Genomic DNA, 16,357 nt, shown 5'->3' on the forward strand with positions numbered 1-16,357 from the left:
ATGCAGGTGCAGGACAGGACGCTGCAGGACCTCAGAGTCATTTGTTCACTCTCTACACAGGCCGTCTGAACAAAACCACCTAAATATGGTCCATTGATACTCAAAACATGGACAAGCCTCTACCTTTCATCAGAGTCACTTATCATTGAACAGACCCCAAAGGTTTCCTACCACCTATTTCTTGCATTCCCCTGGTTGTTCCCAGGGTGATCTATATCTGGAATGCTTTTCCTTACAGAATGTTGTGACCACATCCTCTTTCCAAGACCATGTCTCAGTTGATTTCTTGCAGACAGCCCAGATGATAACGAAGCCTGGTGATGATAATGAAGTGTACTGAGTTCCCACTGTCCACCACACAGCCCAGCGCTCTTCATGTAAATGGCCTCATTGAGTTTGCAAGACCAGAAGCCAACCGAAAGAAACTCAGATGGGTCTCATTCCCAAATTCACGGGGCTTCTGCCAGGTGACCCTATCACTGTTTCTCAATCATGTAGAGAAGGTTGATCTGCAGATTTCTATTTCAAAGAGCAGACCATTATCTGTCAGTTGGCTGTGGGCCTTGGGGCTTCCCAGGTGGCCCTCATGGTAAAGAACCCGCCTGCCAATGCAGGAGACATAAGAGATGTGGTTTGACCCCTGGGTCAGGAAGATCCCCTGGAGGAGGGAATGGCAGCCCACTCCAGCACTCTTGCTTGGAGGATCCCATGGACCAAGGATGCTGGTGGGCTACAGTCCATAGCGTCACAGAGTTGGACACAACTCCAGTGAGTTAGCATGCACACATGGCCCTTGAATCCTTTTCTCTTAATCTATTTCAGGCAAACCTGAGCAAGTGGCCCATGAGAAAGAGCATTTCCTAAGCAACATGGGGACACAATCCATTCATATAATTGAGGGGGTTACTCAGAAAGAAGGAAAAAAAAAACACACAAACCCTTTTTCTCCATAGAGACAGCAAGGGTGGCTGACATGAGCAAACTTTAGAGACCAGATAGAGTCTGGGGAACGTTCTGAACGTCAGATTACAGGGAAAATCTCACCAAGCCTTACCAAAGTAACAAATAGAAATAAACCCCCTCCCCAAAAAACCTTCAAATATTTTTAATATTGTTCATGCATTTTCTATTTTTTTACATTTGACCATCTGAAGGATAATAGAGTTCTTCCTTGGATAAAATTTGATTATTCTTCTAAGTTCTTGGAGAGAGACAATATTTTGAGAATTTTTCCCCTCCATTTTAAAACAAAGCAGGAAGGCTTTCACTTTATGTTCACAACCTACCTCTGGACAGTGAATCTTACATGGCTCGCCACCCTTTCCTGGCCAGAGAGGTTTTGGATATGATCCCAGGGAGAGGTGGTTTGAAGAAGAAAAGGCAGCAAGCTTTTAAGTGACTCTGACATCAGCAAGGCTTTATTGGGTCATTAGAATGGCCTGTCTTCTGCCCAGCACCCAGGTCCTGAGCATGTGCGCTGGGCTCCATGGCTCATTGCTGGGTATGGAGGGCTCAGTGCCATTAACTTGGACTTGGATCCTGACCTCCAGGACAGTACTGTCTAGAAGAAGAAAAATGGCCCCCAAGACACAGAAAATATATGACATTAAAAGGCAACTGAATTCTTGGGAGTTGAGTCCCGGGGAGACAGAACTGGGAAGGTGCCCTGAGGCTACATCACAGTCTGGTGAGCCATGAGGATCACCAAGCAGGGGGTCCCCAGTACCGATTGGCTACAGAGAGGCTGGACACAGAGCAGGCCTGGGGTTCTCCACCAAGGATGATTCTGTCATTTCTCCCCCAACCCAATTACATTCTGGAGACATCTGTGCTTGTCACCACTGAGAGGGGGGTCTATTGGCATCTTGGGGGTAAGGCTAGGGATGCTGCTAAACATCCTGCAGTGCACAGACAGCCCCAACAACAGAGAAGTATCTGGCCCCAAATGTTGATGCTGCCAAGGAGGAGAGGGGGAAGGCAACACCGGGGTGGGGGGTACTGCGTCAGCTATGGTCAAGGTCACGGTGAGAAGCAGGAACCACGAAGCAAAATGTTCCCTCTTACTAGCGACCATGGAAACACCAGCCCAAATCTCAACAGAGCAGCATTTTTCATTTGGAAATTTGGGATAATTTGCAAGTTAATACCTAATCTTGGCCAAGCATGTACAGAAAGGCACTCACCTAGGCTTCTCTTGGCGTCTAAATTGGCATATGTGTCAAGTACCTTAAAAAGGCTGATACTGACTTAGACATTCCATTTCAAGGGTATTTTATTCGAAGGGAAATAACTCAGCACACAGAAAGCCTTATAAGTCCACTGTTCACATCAGTATTACTCCAAAAAGTGAAAAACGAGTAACTACTTTAAGGACCTACAATGAAGAACTAGTTAAACTACGATATATCCATAAAGCACACCACTGCATAGTCAATGAAAGCTATCTCATAAAGTCCTGTTAGTATCAGGAAAAATTTATGATACAGCATTGAGTGGCAGAGACCCAGAGGGAAATTACATATGCAGCAGGATCTCAGCCATTTGTGAGCAAAAAACAGACATGCATAGAAAGAGAATGGAAGACAAGACAGCAAAATGTGAAACGTGACTACTTAAGGGTACTGAGCTTTTTATTTCACTCTTTGTTATTCATAGTTGCCTATAATGTATTATAGTCAGGAAAATAAATCTCCTGGTGCACAGAAATTTCATGAAGATAATAAAGGTTTGAGTGAGGAGAGTGGCCATGGCCATGGAGAAAAAGGGATGGGCATCAGAGATTTTCCACTTTCCACTTTTCTTTAATGTGGAAGCAAGGAAGAGGGAGGAAGCAAAGCTGACACTAACTCGTAAGCCTGAGAGTCAGGAGATGAGGGGACCCTTACCAAGAGCAGGAGGAAATCTGAGCGGAAAAGTGGCCACAGTGGTCTGGGACATGCCATCAGAAGGCCATGGAACACAGCTAGAGGCGTGAGCGCCCCCACCCAGGTAGCTGTGCATTCCTGGAAAATGCAGGTAATTGGTGTACCTTTCCTACAAACTTTTAGGGAGAAGCAACTAGATTAAACCCATGAAGTATCTGGAACAGCGCAAGACACACAGCAAGACAACAGAAATAAGAGAGGGGCCTTGGTGATTGCCATACTAGTGTGGAGTTGAAACGGCGGCTCTTGCCAGACCTTTAAACCTCAGCATGCCCAGATCCCTGTTGCCTCCTGTCCTTCTCTTTTCCTAGATGCTCTCAAACACTGCTGTGGCATAAAACATCAACTCTGGGGAGAACATCCCCCAAACCATAACTCTATCCTGGAACATTGTTTTTGGCTCTGAATTCATGGGTCCAACTTTCAGCTTGCAGTTTCCCCTGCATGTCCCACTGACACTTCAGACATAACCTGCCGTCATGGTACCTGGGATCTTCTACACCTCTCCTCACATTCTCCCCTCTGGATAATAAGCTTCTCCCCTGTTACTCAACATATATGAAGAACTCTTAAAATTTAACTGTCAGAAAGCAAACAACTCAAATAAAAAAACAGTCCGAAACTTTTTATAGACACATCACCAAAGAAGACACACAGATGGAAAATAAGCATATGAAGAGATGCTCATCATATATTACCAGGGAATTGCAAATTACAACGACAGGAAGATACACTACGCAACTGTTAGAACAGTCACGGTCCAGAACACTGACGCCACCAAATGCTGGCAAGGATACAGAGTTACCAGAACTCTCCTTCATTACTGGCAAGGATTCAAAATGGTGCAGCCGCTTTGGAAGATAGCTTGGCAGGTTCTTACAAAACCAGACATACTCTTACCATATGATCCGGCAATCATATTTCTTGGTATTTCCCAAAGGAGTTGAAAACTTATGTCTACACAAAAAACTACGCATGGATGTTTATAGCAGCTTCATTCATAACTGCCAAAAACTTGGAAGCAATCAAGATGTCCTTGTTTAGGTCAATAGATTAATAAAATGTGGTCCATCCAGACAATGGAATATTATTCATATTTCAAATGAAATGAGCTTTCACACAATGGAAAGACATGGAGGGGTTTTAAATGCCTATTAGTAAGTGAAAGGAGCCAATTTGAAAAGGATGTATATAGTATGATTCCAAGTATATGACATTTTGGAAAGGGCAAAATTATGGAGTCAGTAAAAGGATCAGTGGTTGCCAGAGTTTGGGTGGGGAAGGATGAATACAGGGAACACAGAGGATTCTGGGGGGGGGGCAGTGAGACTATTCTAGATGATCCATGTCATTATACATTTTTTTCCAAACTCATCGGAGGTCCACACCAGGAGTGAACCCTAATAAAAGCTATGGACTTTGGGTGGCGATGATGCCACCCAATGTAGGTTCATCAGTTGTAGCAAATACATCACTTTGCTGGTGGATGCTGAGAGCAGGGGAGGCTGTGAATGATGGGGGGGGGGGTTATCTCTGTACCTTCCCCTCAATTTGGCTATGAACCCAGAACTGCTCGAAAACACAAAGTCTTTTTTAAAAGCCCCCAAATATCCCAGAGCTCAAGCCGGGAAGTCAGATGTCATCCTTGCCACTCCCATCCCCCTTCTGACCTCATCAATACTCAAGACTTGTGAATTCCACCATCAGACTCTTTCCCCAGCCTCCAGCCTCCCATACGACTCTTGTCTACTCCACGGCAATGACCTTACCTCCTTTATCCTTCACCTTCCGAAAAGTAAAGGTGATTGTCTTAAAGCATGCACCATATCACTACATCTCACTGCTGTTAGGATAAAATTGTCAATCCTTATTCCGGTCTCAAAGCCCCGACCCGAACCATTTCACGAGCTTCCTTCTTCAGCCTGAGCTTCAGCCTCGTGGTCCTGCTTGCTATGCGGCAGACACACTGGTCTTCTCAGCATCTCAAAGATGCCAAGCTCATCTCTGCCTAGAAACATCCTCTCATGCCGCTCCCTCATGTATGTGCTTCTCAAGAATCACATACAGGGACTTCCCTGGTAGTCCAAGGGTTAACACTTTGCCTTCCAATGCGAGGGGTGAGGGTTTGATCCCTGGTCAGGGAGACAAGGTCCCACATACCGGAAAACCAAAACTTGAAACAAGCAATATTGGAACAAATTCAATAAAATCTTTAAAAATGATCCACATCATAAATCTTTATTAAAAAAAAGAACCACAGACACACACTCCTGCATACAAAATAGGTGACCACCAAGGACCTCCTGTAGAGCACAGGGAACTCTACTCAATACTCTGTAATAAACAATATGGGAAGGCCATCTGAAAAGGGAAGAATGAATGTGTACATATAACCGAATCACTTTGCCATACACCCGAAGCTAACACGACACTGCAAATCAACGATTCTCCAATAAAATTGTGAAAATAAAAAAGTCCCTTCCTCAGAAAGATCGTCTTGGTAAGTCCCCTCTTCTAAATGAAATCTTCCTTGCTACTCTGTCACGGTCCTCTCCTCACCGACCACAGTCTATGATGGCATACATATTTAGGGTATCCTTGGATGTCTGTGTCCCCACCAGAGTGTAACCTGCATGGTGAGCTGACCATGTCTGGATTTCCTGTCCACTCTGTGGAATGGAAGGCTTGTCCACAGCCCCCACGGGAGTGAGGAAAGGTTGTCTAGACAGGGGTCTGGTGGCGGTGCCAGGGCTGGACACACATCCCAGCTACTTATCGAGAACAGGGGGGTGGCACGCAAGTACCTGACTTTGCTGCTGATATGTAAAAAGACAGGAGAGCCGCGTACCAAGGATGAGCCTCAGCGGGGACCTACCTCTGGGGAGGGGGAGGAAAGAACCAGAGGAAGCCAGACAGGGATGGGTGAGAGAGGCAGAGGAGACCCCAGAGTAAGCGAGGTCACCAGGAGAGAGCTTTGCCCTTTGACCCCGAGTATCTCTCCAACCTGACAACCAGACGTGTCTGAACAGCTACTGTGACAGAAAACCAGAGCCAGGAGAATGCATAAGTTCATGTCCTAGGAGAGGAGAGCTCAAGAGAGAGCTGGTCTGTGCCTCTCGTTTCACAGATAAAGACACGGAGACTATGGGGGTAGGAGACCTGCCCACAGTCACCCAGAGCACGCCCTTGAGAGGGGCTGGCACACCTTTTCTGTAAAGACACAGTGGTAAATACTGCAAGCTTTGTGGGTCAGTCTCTGTCCCAGCTACCCAACACCACGGGGCAGTGCAACGCAGCCGCAGAACAGAGTGTGGAGGGGCAGCCATGGCTGTGTCCCAGTGGGGCTGGACAAGACCCCCCTGTACAGCAAGGGGATCAAACCAGTCCCTCCTAAAGGAAATCAGCCCTGAATCCTTGTTGGAAGGGCTGATGCTGAAGCTCCAATACTTTGGCCACCAGATGTGAAGAGCTGACTCGTTGGAAAAGACTCTGATCCTGAGAAAGGTTGAAGGCAAAAGGAGAAGGGAGGGGCGGCAGAGGATGAGATGGTTAGACAGCATCACGGACTCAAAGGACACGAATCTGAGCAAAGTCCGGGAGATAGGGAAGGACAGAGAAGGCTGGCGTGCTGCAGTCCTTGGCGCGCAAAGAGTCGGACGTGACTCGGCAAATGAGCAACAGAGTTCCAGTGAAACTTGACTCACGAGGACCGGCCGAGGGCTGGTTCAGGCCCCAGGCTGAGGCTGACTGGTCCTGCTCTCCGCTGTTGCTACACACCAGGGGGCCCGTTTCATTGTCCGTTTGTCAGCGGATTCTAAGGCTCCCTAGCTGCTCTTGCTATGAATGATAACACAAAACGCAAAATCTCATCCTTCTCAAGTCTCCTCTTACTGCTTCCCAGCAGTCAGGCACCGTCCTAAGATCGCACACCCGGTCCTTGGCCACGCCCCCATGGCAGGAGGGCATGCAGTCCCTGTGTGAGTGCTGGCCAGGTGCTGGGCAGTGGGGAGCAAGGCTCACCCTCTGGTTGAGAAGCTCTGAGAGGCGAGGAGCCTCAGGACTCTGCAGAGGGTTGGACGCATCCTGCAGGCACTTCCGGCCACTGAGGGCACTGCCCTCCCATCCCGTCTTTGGCAAAACAGCCCCTGAATCTGACCTCCTCTCAGCACCCCTGCCACCCTGTGCCCAAGTCACTGCCCTCAGCCCACTGTTCAGTATAGGTTTGTTGAGTGAATGTCAGTAGTAGGACCAGTTAGGAAGAGTGAGAGCTTTCCCAAATGGACACCTCACCCCAAGAAAACATTCCAAGAAAGGTTTTGGAAAAATCAGCATCAGTGAAGTGAGAAATAGGGCTTTCCTAAGCAAAGGGAACAGCAGGGAGAAGGCAGAGAGGGCAAAATGAGAAGCAAGTGCCTATGGGGAGTGGGGCAGTGAAGAGTGGATCTGCTAGAGTAACCCAAAGGGCTTAGGTTTTTTGGAAATCCTATAAAAAAACAACCAAAAAAAAAAAAAGAAAGAAAGAAAACAACAAAGAAACAAAGAAAAACCCAAACAAAAATGGTCCAGGGTGGGAAGGAAGGATTTCTTCAAACAGGTGCTAAGATCCATCCCCCCACTCCCCCACCCTCACTGCCCCAGGTCCAGTCCTGAAAGACCCTCGACTTGTTCTAGAGAATTATGAGGCCACAGAGAGGAGAGAATGATTAAACTTCAGACAGACCAGCTGGGATGCACTCAGATCCTCTCCTCTGGGATGAAGGACGTAGTCCCCCCTGCTGCTGGGGTCCTGCAAGAAGACAGTTCTCATAAGTTCAGCATAACTACAGCAAATTTAGGCTCGCCAAAGGTCACATCCCCTTCCCAGGACTGATACCCTGTCCCCTTGCCCCCAGAGTAACTGAAACGCCACCCCAAGTTCAGAGCCCTCTGAGGCTTTCATTCTGACTGTATCACAGAACATTCATATTCTAAGCCCATCAACACCCCCATCCATGAGTGCCACTCCAAGAGCATCTAGCAATAAATGCCCAGTCATGACCATCTCAGAGAGAGCCAGATTTCCACAGACTCCAACATGGAATAATGGCCAACAGGGCAAACTTTGTCTTGGAGAATAGGCAATAAGGAGCAGGCAGTATAGCTGGCAAGTCACATCTGGCCCACTGCTAGCTCTTGTCAATAAAGTTTTATTGGAACAGAGCCATGCTTATTTATTTACACGTTGTCTGCAGCTGCTTTCATCCTACGATAGCAGAGCTGAGTAGTTGCTATGGAGACCACATGACCCGCAAAGCCTATACTTAATTGCTAACTGGCCCTTTCCAAAAAGAAAAAAAATGCTTGCCAACCCCAGGTCTAGATCATTTAAGAAAAAAGTAAAACAAGGGTTCCTCCTCAAATGCCTTCTGGCATTTCTAACAAGAAGTCTTCATGGGCTTGAGAGCTGAGTGTGATGCAGGCTTCTCTGGTAGAACCTGGTGTGTACACACATGGTGTCATGTAGCCTCCCCTTGAATGGTGGAAGTGGTTTCTTCATGAAATAAACCTCACTGCTACAAATGCATTAGATCACCGCGTCAGAACACCAATAAACACAGCTCTCCTTCCATGACCTGGATGGGGTTCCTCCCTCTCCAGTCACTCCCAGCTTTGTCCACTAGTGACTGCAGGTCACAGAAGGGATGCTGTGTTTCTTAGTCTTCTGACTAAATGCAAACTGAGGACTTCTCAGACCAACGCCACCATAGCCATTCTAGGACGGCGCATCTACCTAGAACATCGGTATCCACCTAGAACACGCCAACATGTTGGCAGACGGTGTCCATTCAACAGGGTCTTCTCCACAAGCATTAAAATAGAACCAGGTGGTTCTGGCTCATCTACTTGGGTGTCTCGAGAACAGCAGAAAGCTTCAGATCTAGACCACAGATGGGAAATGAAACTGGCAATAAGTAACGTATGGAACTCAATACTGGCTTAGGCATGCAACACCTGGTGAGGAGAGAAACATCCAGGTCAACCTGGAAGTCCCACAGAATACCAGGAGAACAGATCTCAGTCTAGGAAGGATGTCTGAGCCAGTAAGTTTTAATTGTGTCAATGGCATGGCTTGTTATATTTAGCTAGAAATTAACTGTGCTGCTTATTCCTAACAGATTCTACCAGGGTAACTGGGCACCAAATGCTGGTCTTATTTATACACCCAGGAGCAGTGTTTGAGCATCACCTTGGACACTGGTAATGGACATGGGGCCACCATTGAGAGAGTCCCCACCTTCGTAACTTGATCTATTCTGTGCTCTCACTGAGGATGGCACAGCCGGAGCCAAACACACAGGACAGAGCTCAGCTCTGGCACCTCCTGGCCAGGTGGGCTCGGACAAGTTATTTAACCTTCAAGCCTTGTCTGTCTTTTCTGCAAAATAGGAATGATGATATTCTCTTTATAGAAGGATTTGAATGGTTCAAAGTAATGAATACAGTGCACGTAGCCCAGGGCTTAGCCTCTAGGATTTCCACAGTGTGTGTTGTAGGTATTGATAGGATGGTGATGGTGGGGTTGGTGATGATGGCGAAATTCTTCCCTACCAGTAGATGCCGGGATTTGTTGAATGCCCACCTGCCAGGTGCCAGCAGAATGCTTCTAACAGTGGAGAAGTAACAGACTTACAGAACCTGAGGAAATGAACAAAGAGGGAACCCGTTCCCAAGCCCTCAGCCTCTGAAAAGAGAACAAGTGCCCCCTGGGTCTATTAAAAATGCGTGTCCTGGCAGACACAGACGATCTGCATTGCACAAAGCGCTTGACAGCATCTCATTTTCTCTAATCTTAGTAATCTTTCTGGGTGTGTGTCCTGGAGGCTCTTTCAAGAATACGATTTGTAGGACTGTCTGTCTGATGACCTAATAACTAGAGCTGAAATTGCTTGGCCTCCATTTGTGCAGAATCTCCAGGGCTGCACCTACCTTGCAGCAGAACGCTAGTCGGCTTAGTGAGTATGCTGCTTATTTGATATTTTGGAATCTTTCCGATACAAAGAATCAGATTCCTCTGATGAACCACAGGTGAACCATACTTCACCTATGAAGTACGAAGCCCGCTAATAGCACGTGTAGCCACAGGAGGCTGTCAAGAACGCCGCAGAGAAGATTCCAGTTTCAAGTGAAAAAAACACAAACAGTTTCCTCACGTTTTAATGAGCATCACCACTGCTGGCAAGTACTCGCGTTAAGGTTAAAAAGCTTTGTCAAGACTGAAGGTCAGAGAGCTCACCCTTGCAGACTTGTGTTGACTGCGCTAGGACAGACTGTGGTAGTTAGAGTCCGTGATGAGCTGTGCTTATGCATTTCAGGCAAGAATCCTATCTCATGGACAGGACGTGCTTTCTTGTCACTGGGAAGAAATGCATCCCATTGCAAATGAGTTTCTGAGGGAGAGAGCACAGCATTACAGGGATACGCATGTGTGTGTGTGCATTTATATTTGTACACATGAATACATGTGTCCCAGTAAGCCCAAGGTTTTATAACTTTGAACTTCATGATTGAGGGCCCAGAGTCACATGGAACCTCTTTCCCTTACAGATTTCATCTCAAAAAGAGCAGAATTTGTTAAAGCTTAAGGGAAGCTTCAAGAATACCAAATTCAACCCCTTCTGTAGTTACCCAGATGAGGAAACAGGCTCAGAGAGTTAGTGTGGCTTCTCCATGTTCCATGTGCTGCAAAATAATAGATGAGCAACTCTAAGAAAGTGATCTGGCCTCCATGAGCTTCTCCTTCCTCAAATGGTAGAGCAGGGCCAGGCGGTTTAGAGCCTTTCAAATGCTCCACACCTGCCTCATTGGGATTAGAGCTCTTCTGAGGGAGGTCAGCTCAGGGGAGGTAAAAATTAACTCATACTTTTTGCTTAAGAAAGCCAGTTACAGGAGCAGTGATCTCACAAAGTCACAAGCAAAAACCTTCTCTGCACCAAAGTCAAGAATAGGATGGGGGGATTTTCTTTGTTCCTGCTCCTCTGAGATAAATGTTTGAGTCCTGGCTCTAGTGATTTTTAAGACTCTTTTGTTGAAAGTGCTGTAAATCTAAATTATGATTTCATACCATGAGACACTGCACAGAGACTGGGGTATGCTTCAACAGGGAAGCGTGCAACGGTACAGGCCATATATTTCCAGAATCTTCATCAACAGGGAAGAAGAAATGGCTGGCTTGAGAAATGTCTTTTAAAAACCAAAGTGAGGCCCAGCTTTGCAACACTGATGGCTGCTTACATTTTCCTAGTTGCAATAAGTCTGCCAGGCTCCAAGGCATTCAACAGTCTCATCAGTTCTGAAAGCCATGTCAAATTGCTTTAAATTCTCTGAGCATTCAATATATATACACTTGTTAAAATTAATTACATCATTTAACATTTCTACACACATTATAGCTTTAAAATGTTTTACAGTCATTTTTATTAATTAATAAAGCTTTTAATGGGTAAAAATTGTACCATAAAATTATTATGCATATGCTGCATGTGTATTTTACTCAATTTTAGTACTATTATCTTTAAATATTTTCCCCAAGTGGTAAGTCACTAATTCATAAACCAGAGTTCCTCACAGAAGTATACACAGGGAAGGAAAGAAATCTGACCTCTGATTAAGGCCCCCTCCACTTCCAACTCCAATCTCCCTAGAAAGGTGACGGGTACCCAAAACAGCTGACCCTGGGAACTCTGCCTGGCCCTGGGCAATGGCAGAGAGGCAAACATCCAGGCCAGTTTGCCCCCAGAAAATGTAACCAAGGGGACAGAAAACTGCTGCGTTTGCTGTTTGGTATGGAGAGTCCCCATTTTGCCTCTTTTTGAAAACACCCATAATTGCTGTCCACACATACAGACACTCACACTCTCACATATATACTCCACGATGGAGCCCTGTGGCCCAGGCTTCTAAGGCCAAACCATCAACATCAATGACCCAATTGAGAAGTAAACAGCATAGAAGCCTGGACACTTGCAGACATGCAGATGTTCAGAGCAGAGGGACAAGACATCCGGGAGAGATGGCCCTTGGTTCTTCTCATCCTACCCCGGAACGACAGGGGCCTAAATGAACTTCACTTGGGGTGAGTTTCCTACTCATTACGTATGGTCTGGAGCTACTGATGGCAACAAGTTTATGGGAAGACCTTTCATAATTTACAGAAGCATCATCTAAGAACATCTATCCAATCAGACATCGATATGGAGCTACTGTCAGCTCTGAGTGGGACAGATGAAGCCACTACTGAGAACTGCTTCTTGGAGTAACTGACCTAGAAGAAACTCACTAAGCACCTTGGCAATTACACCAATTACCTGAAGCGGGGAGGGGTCTGCCCGTGGTGGCAGGGAGGATGGGAGCGTCACTCACCTGCCGTGTAACTCCAGCCTGGGATGTGAATGGACAGTTGGTTGGCCTGATTGTGACCACGGGTGGGACAACGAGTCGCCTGGTCCTCCTTCCGTTTTCTCATGGTGATCTGGTTAGTTCCCGCCTCTGCATTTTCCGAAGGAGGAAAGCCTCTCCAAGGACACCTGCCAGCCTCCAAGTTCCTGAAACCCATCTGCCCCAACGATGGGTTTTCCTTCAAGAAACTTCCTTGCAAACCCAGGTTCCAGCGTGGGCCAAGGAGATCCTGGTCTCCCTCCTGGAGCTCGGGCTTCAGGGCTCCACTTCCAGGCTCTCGGTTCTCTGTGTCATCTACTCCATCTGGTGTCAGCCTGTGTGAACTGCAGCTCAGGTTGAGGGACAGGACGGATCTGTGCATCTTAGGGCCAGCAAGCTGAGGTGGCTCCACAGGGACCGAGAGGGACCTGTCCAGATAGTAGATGGGATTGGGACACGACTGGGACACCCTGAGATGGACACACGAGCTGAACACCAGTGGGCTCTTTCCTGCCCGTGACCGCGAGGTGCCTGGAGAAAACTGATCCTCCCTGTGGTCCACGTTGGTGATCCAGTACCCATGTCCCTCACATAGCTGTGCATGGGCCTCGGGGACCTTCAACCCCATCACACAGCTGTTTCTGGAGAACTCTGTACAGGTGAAAGGTCCATGGTGCTGAGTTGGATCGGCACCGCCAGCCAGAGCAGAGGGGTCCCCAAGCAGAGCATCCCGGGCCCTGCACTTGACGCAGAGTGGGTCCCCAACAGCCTCCCACACCAGGGTGCTAGCAGGGGGACCCACACGCCTGGCCGTGATGGTGATGGATGCAAAGCCCTTCTGGGAACCACTGCACGGCTTCTCCTCCTTGGGCGGTGGCTTGGTCTTGAGTCCTGGCTCCCCCACCGGGGTCTGAACTCCCAGTCCTCCAGGAAGGAACTCGAAGGCCCTGTTAATGGTGACTCTGCTGCGATTAGCCAGAGACGGCTTCATGGGATATGCACACGGCACAGGCAGCGCGGCCCCATTTTCTTTTGATTTATTCTCATCAATCAGCTGTGAAATGACTATGGATGAAATCATTTTTGTATTCTGAGATGCCAGAGTCCCCTGCAAATGGAAAAAGATGGCAATTATTCAAGCAGCTTGTTGTAATGCAGGCAGATAACTCTTTCAAGGGCCAAGAGGATGCTGGAGAGTGTCCTTCCTAACACTCAAGTGTTTCTCACCCAAGGCCATTCATCACACACCTGACACCCACCACCTCTGAGCATCCGAAGGGCAGGAAACCCGTGTCTGCTTGTGAAATGATTAGACATTCTGGAAAAATATCTCTGACTGGGGAGTTGGTTTTGCCCTGCTGGTGTCTATACTGAGTTAATTTAATGGTGTTTGTGTTGATGGGGATAATCAGACTTCAGCAATCACCTTCACCAGGCCCAGGAGCACCTGGATACAGGCTCACAGCTTCACAGAAGAGGGAAGAGGCCTTCTGGAGGACGGCTGGGACTTGGGAGCACAGGTGTGCGTGGGGGATGAGTCCAGGCTCCTCCATGGGATCAGCACACACGATTCCAAACAGCACCCCCACTCCTGACCTCAGCCCCCAACTTCCCAACAGAGTCCCCCATCTCTGCTGGTCTAGACTGGAACTCAGTCACTCGCCCAGGCTCGGCATCACAGGATCAAAGTCCAGAAACCAAAATTAACGGAAATCAAACGTCCAGGCTTGACAACTGCCCAGACTAACACAGTAACGACAGCACATAACAGAATGGGATGGGGGTGGGGGGTTGGGCCAAAACAGATGCAGTTTTATGGCGTTTCAGCGCCCAGGTATTTGAACATGAGTTCTTGTCCAGGATAACGATCAAGGGGCTGCATGCTTCCTAATCAGCAGATCCTATATCCTGACAGTCAATCACCAGTGTGTCCAAGCGCCGTGCTGTGATCTTTAATAAAGCATCTACCCAGGTGGAGACCAGGAAGAAGACTGCCCTCATTTTGAATTTATCACACGTGTGCCTGAAGTACTGCAGAAAACCACACGGAAGACTGTGCGCGTCCAGCACCAGGGGATGCTCTCGGGGTTCTGAGCCTCTGTGTTGACTTATTGAGGCACTTTAGATGAACCCTTGCATACACTGCAAGGCACCCAAAATAACCCAGGGACCTGCTCACCCCACGCTGGCTGCGGGAGCTTCACCTCGGGGGCCTGAAGGCGTAACTGTGCTCAGCACTGACCGCAGCAGCTCGTTAACGCCAAGGAACCTGAGGATCACCTGGGATGTTACACCTGCAGGGTTCCCAGGCTCCAAATCTGCGGGTCTGTGGGTGGGGCACAGGCATCTGCATTTTAGCCAACGTTCCTGGCAGCCTGATGCAGGTGACCCAGGGAGCTCATGGAAAACCGCGGACTGAGCCATGGGGTGGCTGGTCTTTCCAAACAGGGGAGGGCCTGTGTTTGATGAGAGCAGATCATACTCTTCTCCTAAAATGGGATAAGAAAGTGCAGTGGCTTTTTCTTTTCTTTAGGGCAGGATTCACATGCATTCACTTAGCTACTGGAATGCTCTCCTCCAGCTGGACTTTTGATTGGAGGACCCGTGCATGAGGTCTTAGCACCCAAGACTCCTTGCATCCTTGCTATTAGACATGGGAAGAGGGACAGTTTGTCTTTCTCGGTTTTTCCTTTGTTTTCTTATTTTCATGGCAATCTCCATTAGCTCACGGGTGTTAACATTTGAAAGATACATGTTAACACTGTAAATCAACTACACTCCAATGTAAAATAAAAATGAAAAGTAAAGATATGTGGGAAGTTGCAAATTCAAAAGATGACAAGAGTTAGGTGAATAAGAAGAAATGGAGAGGAGCGTGATCTTGAAAATCACCCTTTAAAAAATCAAAACGCCGGACTTCCCTGTCGAACCAGTGGTCAAGACTTCATTCTTCCATTAAAGGGGGTCGGGGTTTGATCTCTAGTTGAGGAGCAAAGATCCCATATGCCATGTGGCGAGGCCAAGAAAATATAAAAGAACAAAACAAAGTAAAGCCTTCCAAAAGAAAAATAAATATCCATGGCGGAAACAGGGCAGCTCCGGGTAGTCCAGTGGTTAAGCCTCCACAAGCCAACTGCAGGGGGCACAGGACTGACCCCTGGTCAGAGAACTAGGATCTCAAATGCTGTGCAGCACAGCCAATGATAATAAGAAACATCATGGCTACCTTTCTCCAGATGGCCAGTGCGAGCCAGGCTCTGCTTGAACCTCTTCTCTAAAGCAGGGGCTCCTCTTTAGTGGTTTTCAGTCCAGGATACACAGAATCACCTGGGTGCTTATAAAACCCCCAATGCTCAGGCCTCCTCTCCAACGATTTAGAATCCTTGGGGTTGGGGCCCAGGCATTGGTGCTTTTTTATTTATTTTAAATTAATTTATTTATTACAATTGGAGGCTAATTATTTTACAATATTTTTTGCTATACATTGACATGAATCAGCCACAGGTGTACATGTGTCCCTCCCCAGTCTTGAACCTCTCTAAAGCTTCCAGTTGATTGCAGGGCTGGCAACGCAGAGAGCCACTGGGATGCTCGAGACCCCTCCCTCCCATCCCCTGACCCTGCACACAGCACGTCCCAGGGCTGTCGTTAACTCACAAGAAAACCGAAGTTCACCTGATATACACCCCAGGTAACTTGACTTGAATATCATTGCTCCCATTTTAGTAAAATTTCGTTCTGATAATAATTGCTCCCATGCAATCTACAAAGTGCTTAATCACACCCAGGAGGAATTCCTTTGACACTGGTCTTCCAAGAGCAAAACAAATACCCATGTTGGAAACGGGGCAGCACTGGTCTTGGAGTGCAAGTCTCCCCAAGTTTGGGCCAGTGAGCACCTGCAGAGAGAACACCTGGGATTTAAATCTGTGTCTTATGCAGATTTCTGAACCCCTCCCTCCAGAGACCTAAGGTGAGTCAGGATCTCAGGGGATAATGCTCAGAAGTTGTATTTTTAA

The 16,357-nt window shown here is 47.6% G+C and overlaps 1 protein-coding gene across 11 annotated transcripts in view; it reads right to left on the minus strand.

The window, feature by feature from the left end:
- The window catches only part of C26H10orf90 (chromosome 26 C10orf90 homolog), a 76,146-nt gene extending 60,487 nt beyond the window's left edge, over nt 1-15,659 (minus strand). For 2 of the 11 annotated variants that reach the window (XM_086377679.1, XM_086377678.1), the window contains exons 1-2: nt 13,587-13,735; nt 12,324-13,446 (exon numbers count right to left, since the gene is read on the minus strand). In XM_086377679.1, coding sequence (XP_086233805.1) covers nt 12,324-13,446; nt 13,587-13,655 — 1,192 coding nt within the window. In that variant the 5' untranslated portion in view covers nt 13,656-13,735. Of the gene's footprint in view, nt 1-5,186; nt 6,420-7,644; nt 7,711-10,102; nt 10,352-12,323; nt 13,447-13,586; nt 13,738-13,764; nt 14,479-14,517; nt 14,627-15,564 lie in introns of those variants that run through there. The other 9 variants (XM_086377687.1, XM_086377682.1, XM_086377681.1 and 6 more) reach the window with 9 other exon arrangements.
- Between the last annotated feature and the right edge of the window lie 698 nt (nt 15,660-16,357).

The sequence above is a fragment of the Bos grunniens genome, chromosome 26 (genome assembly GCF_055505025.1).
Source record: "Bos grunniens cultivar Pamir isolate PY7600 chromosome 26, Bosgru_T2T1.0, whole genome shotgun sequence".
NCBI classification, from domain to species: domain Eukaryota; kingdom Metazoa; phylum Chordata; class Mammalia; order Artiodactyla; family Bovidae; genus Bos; species Bos grunniens.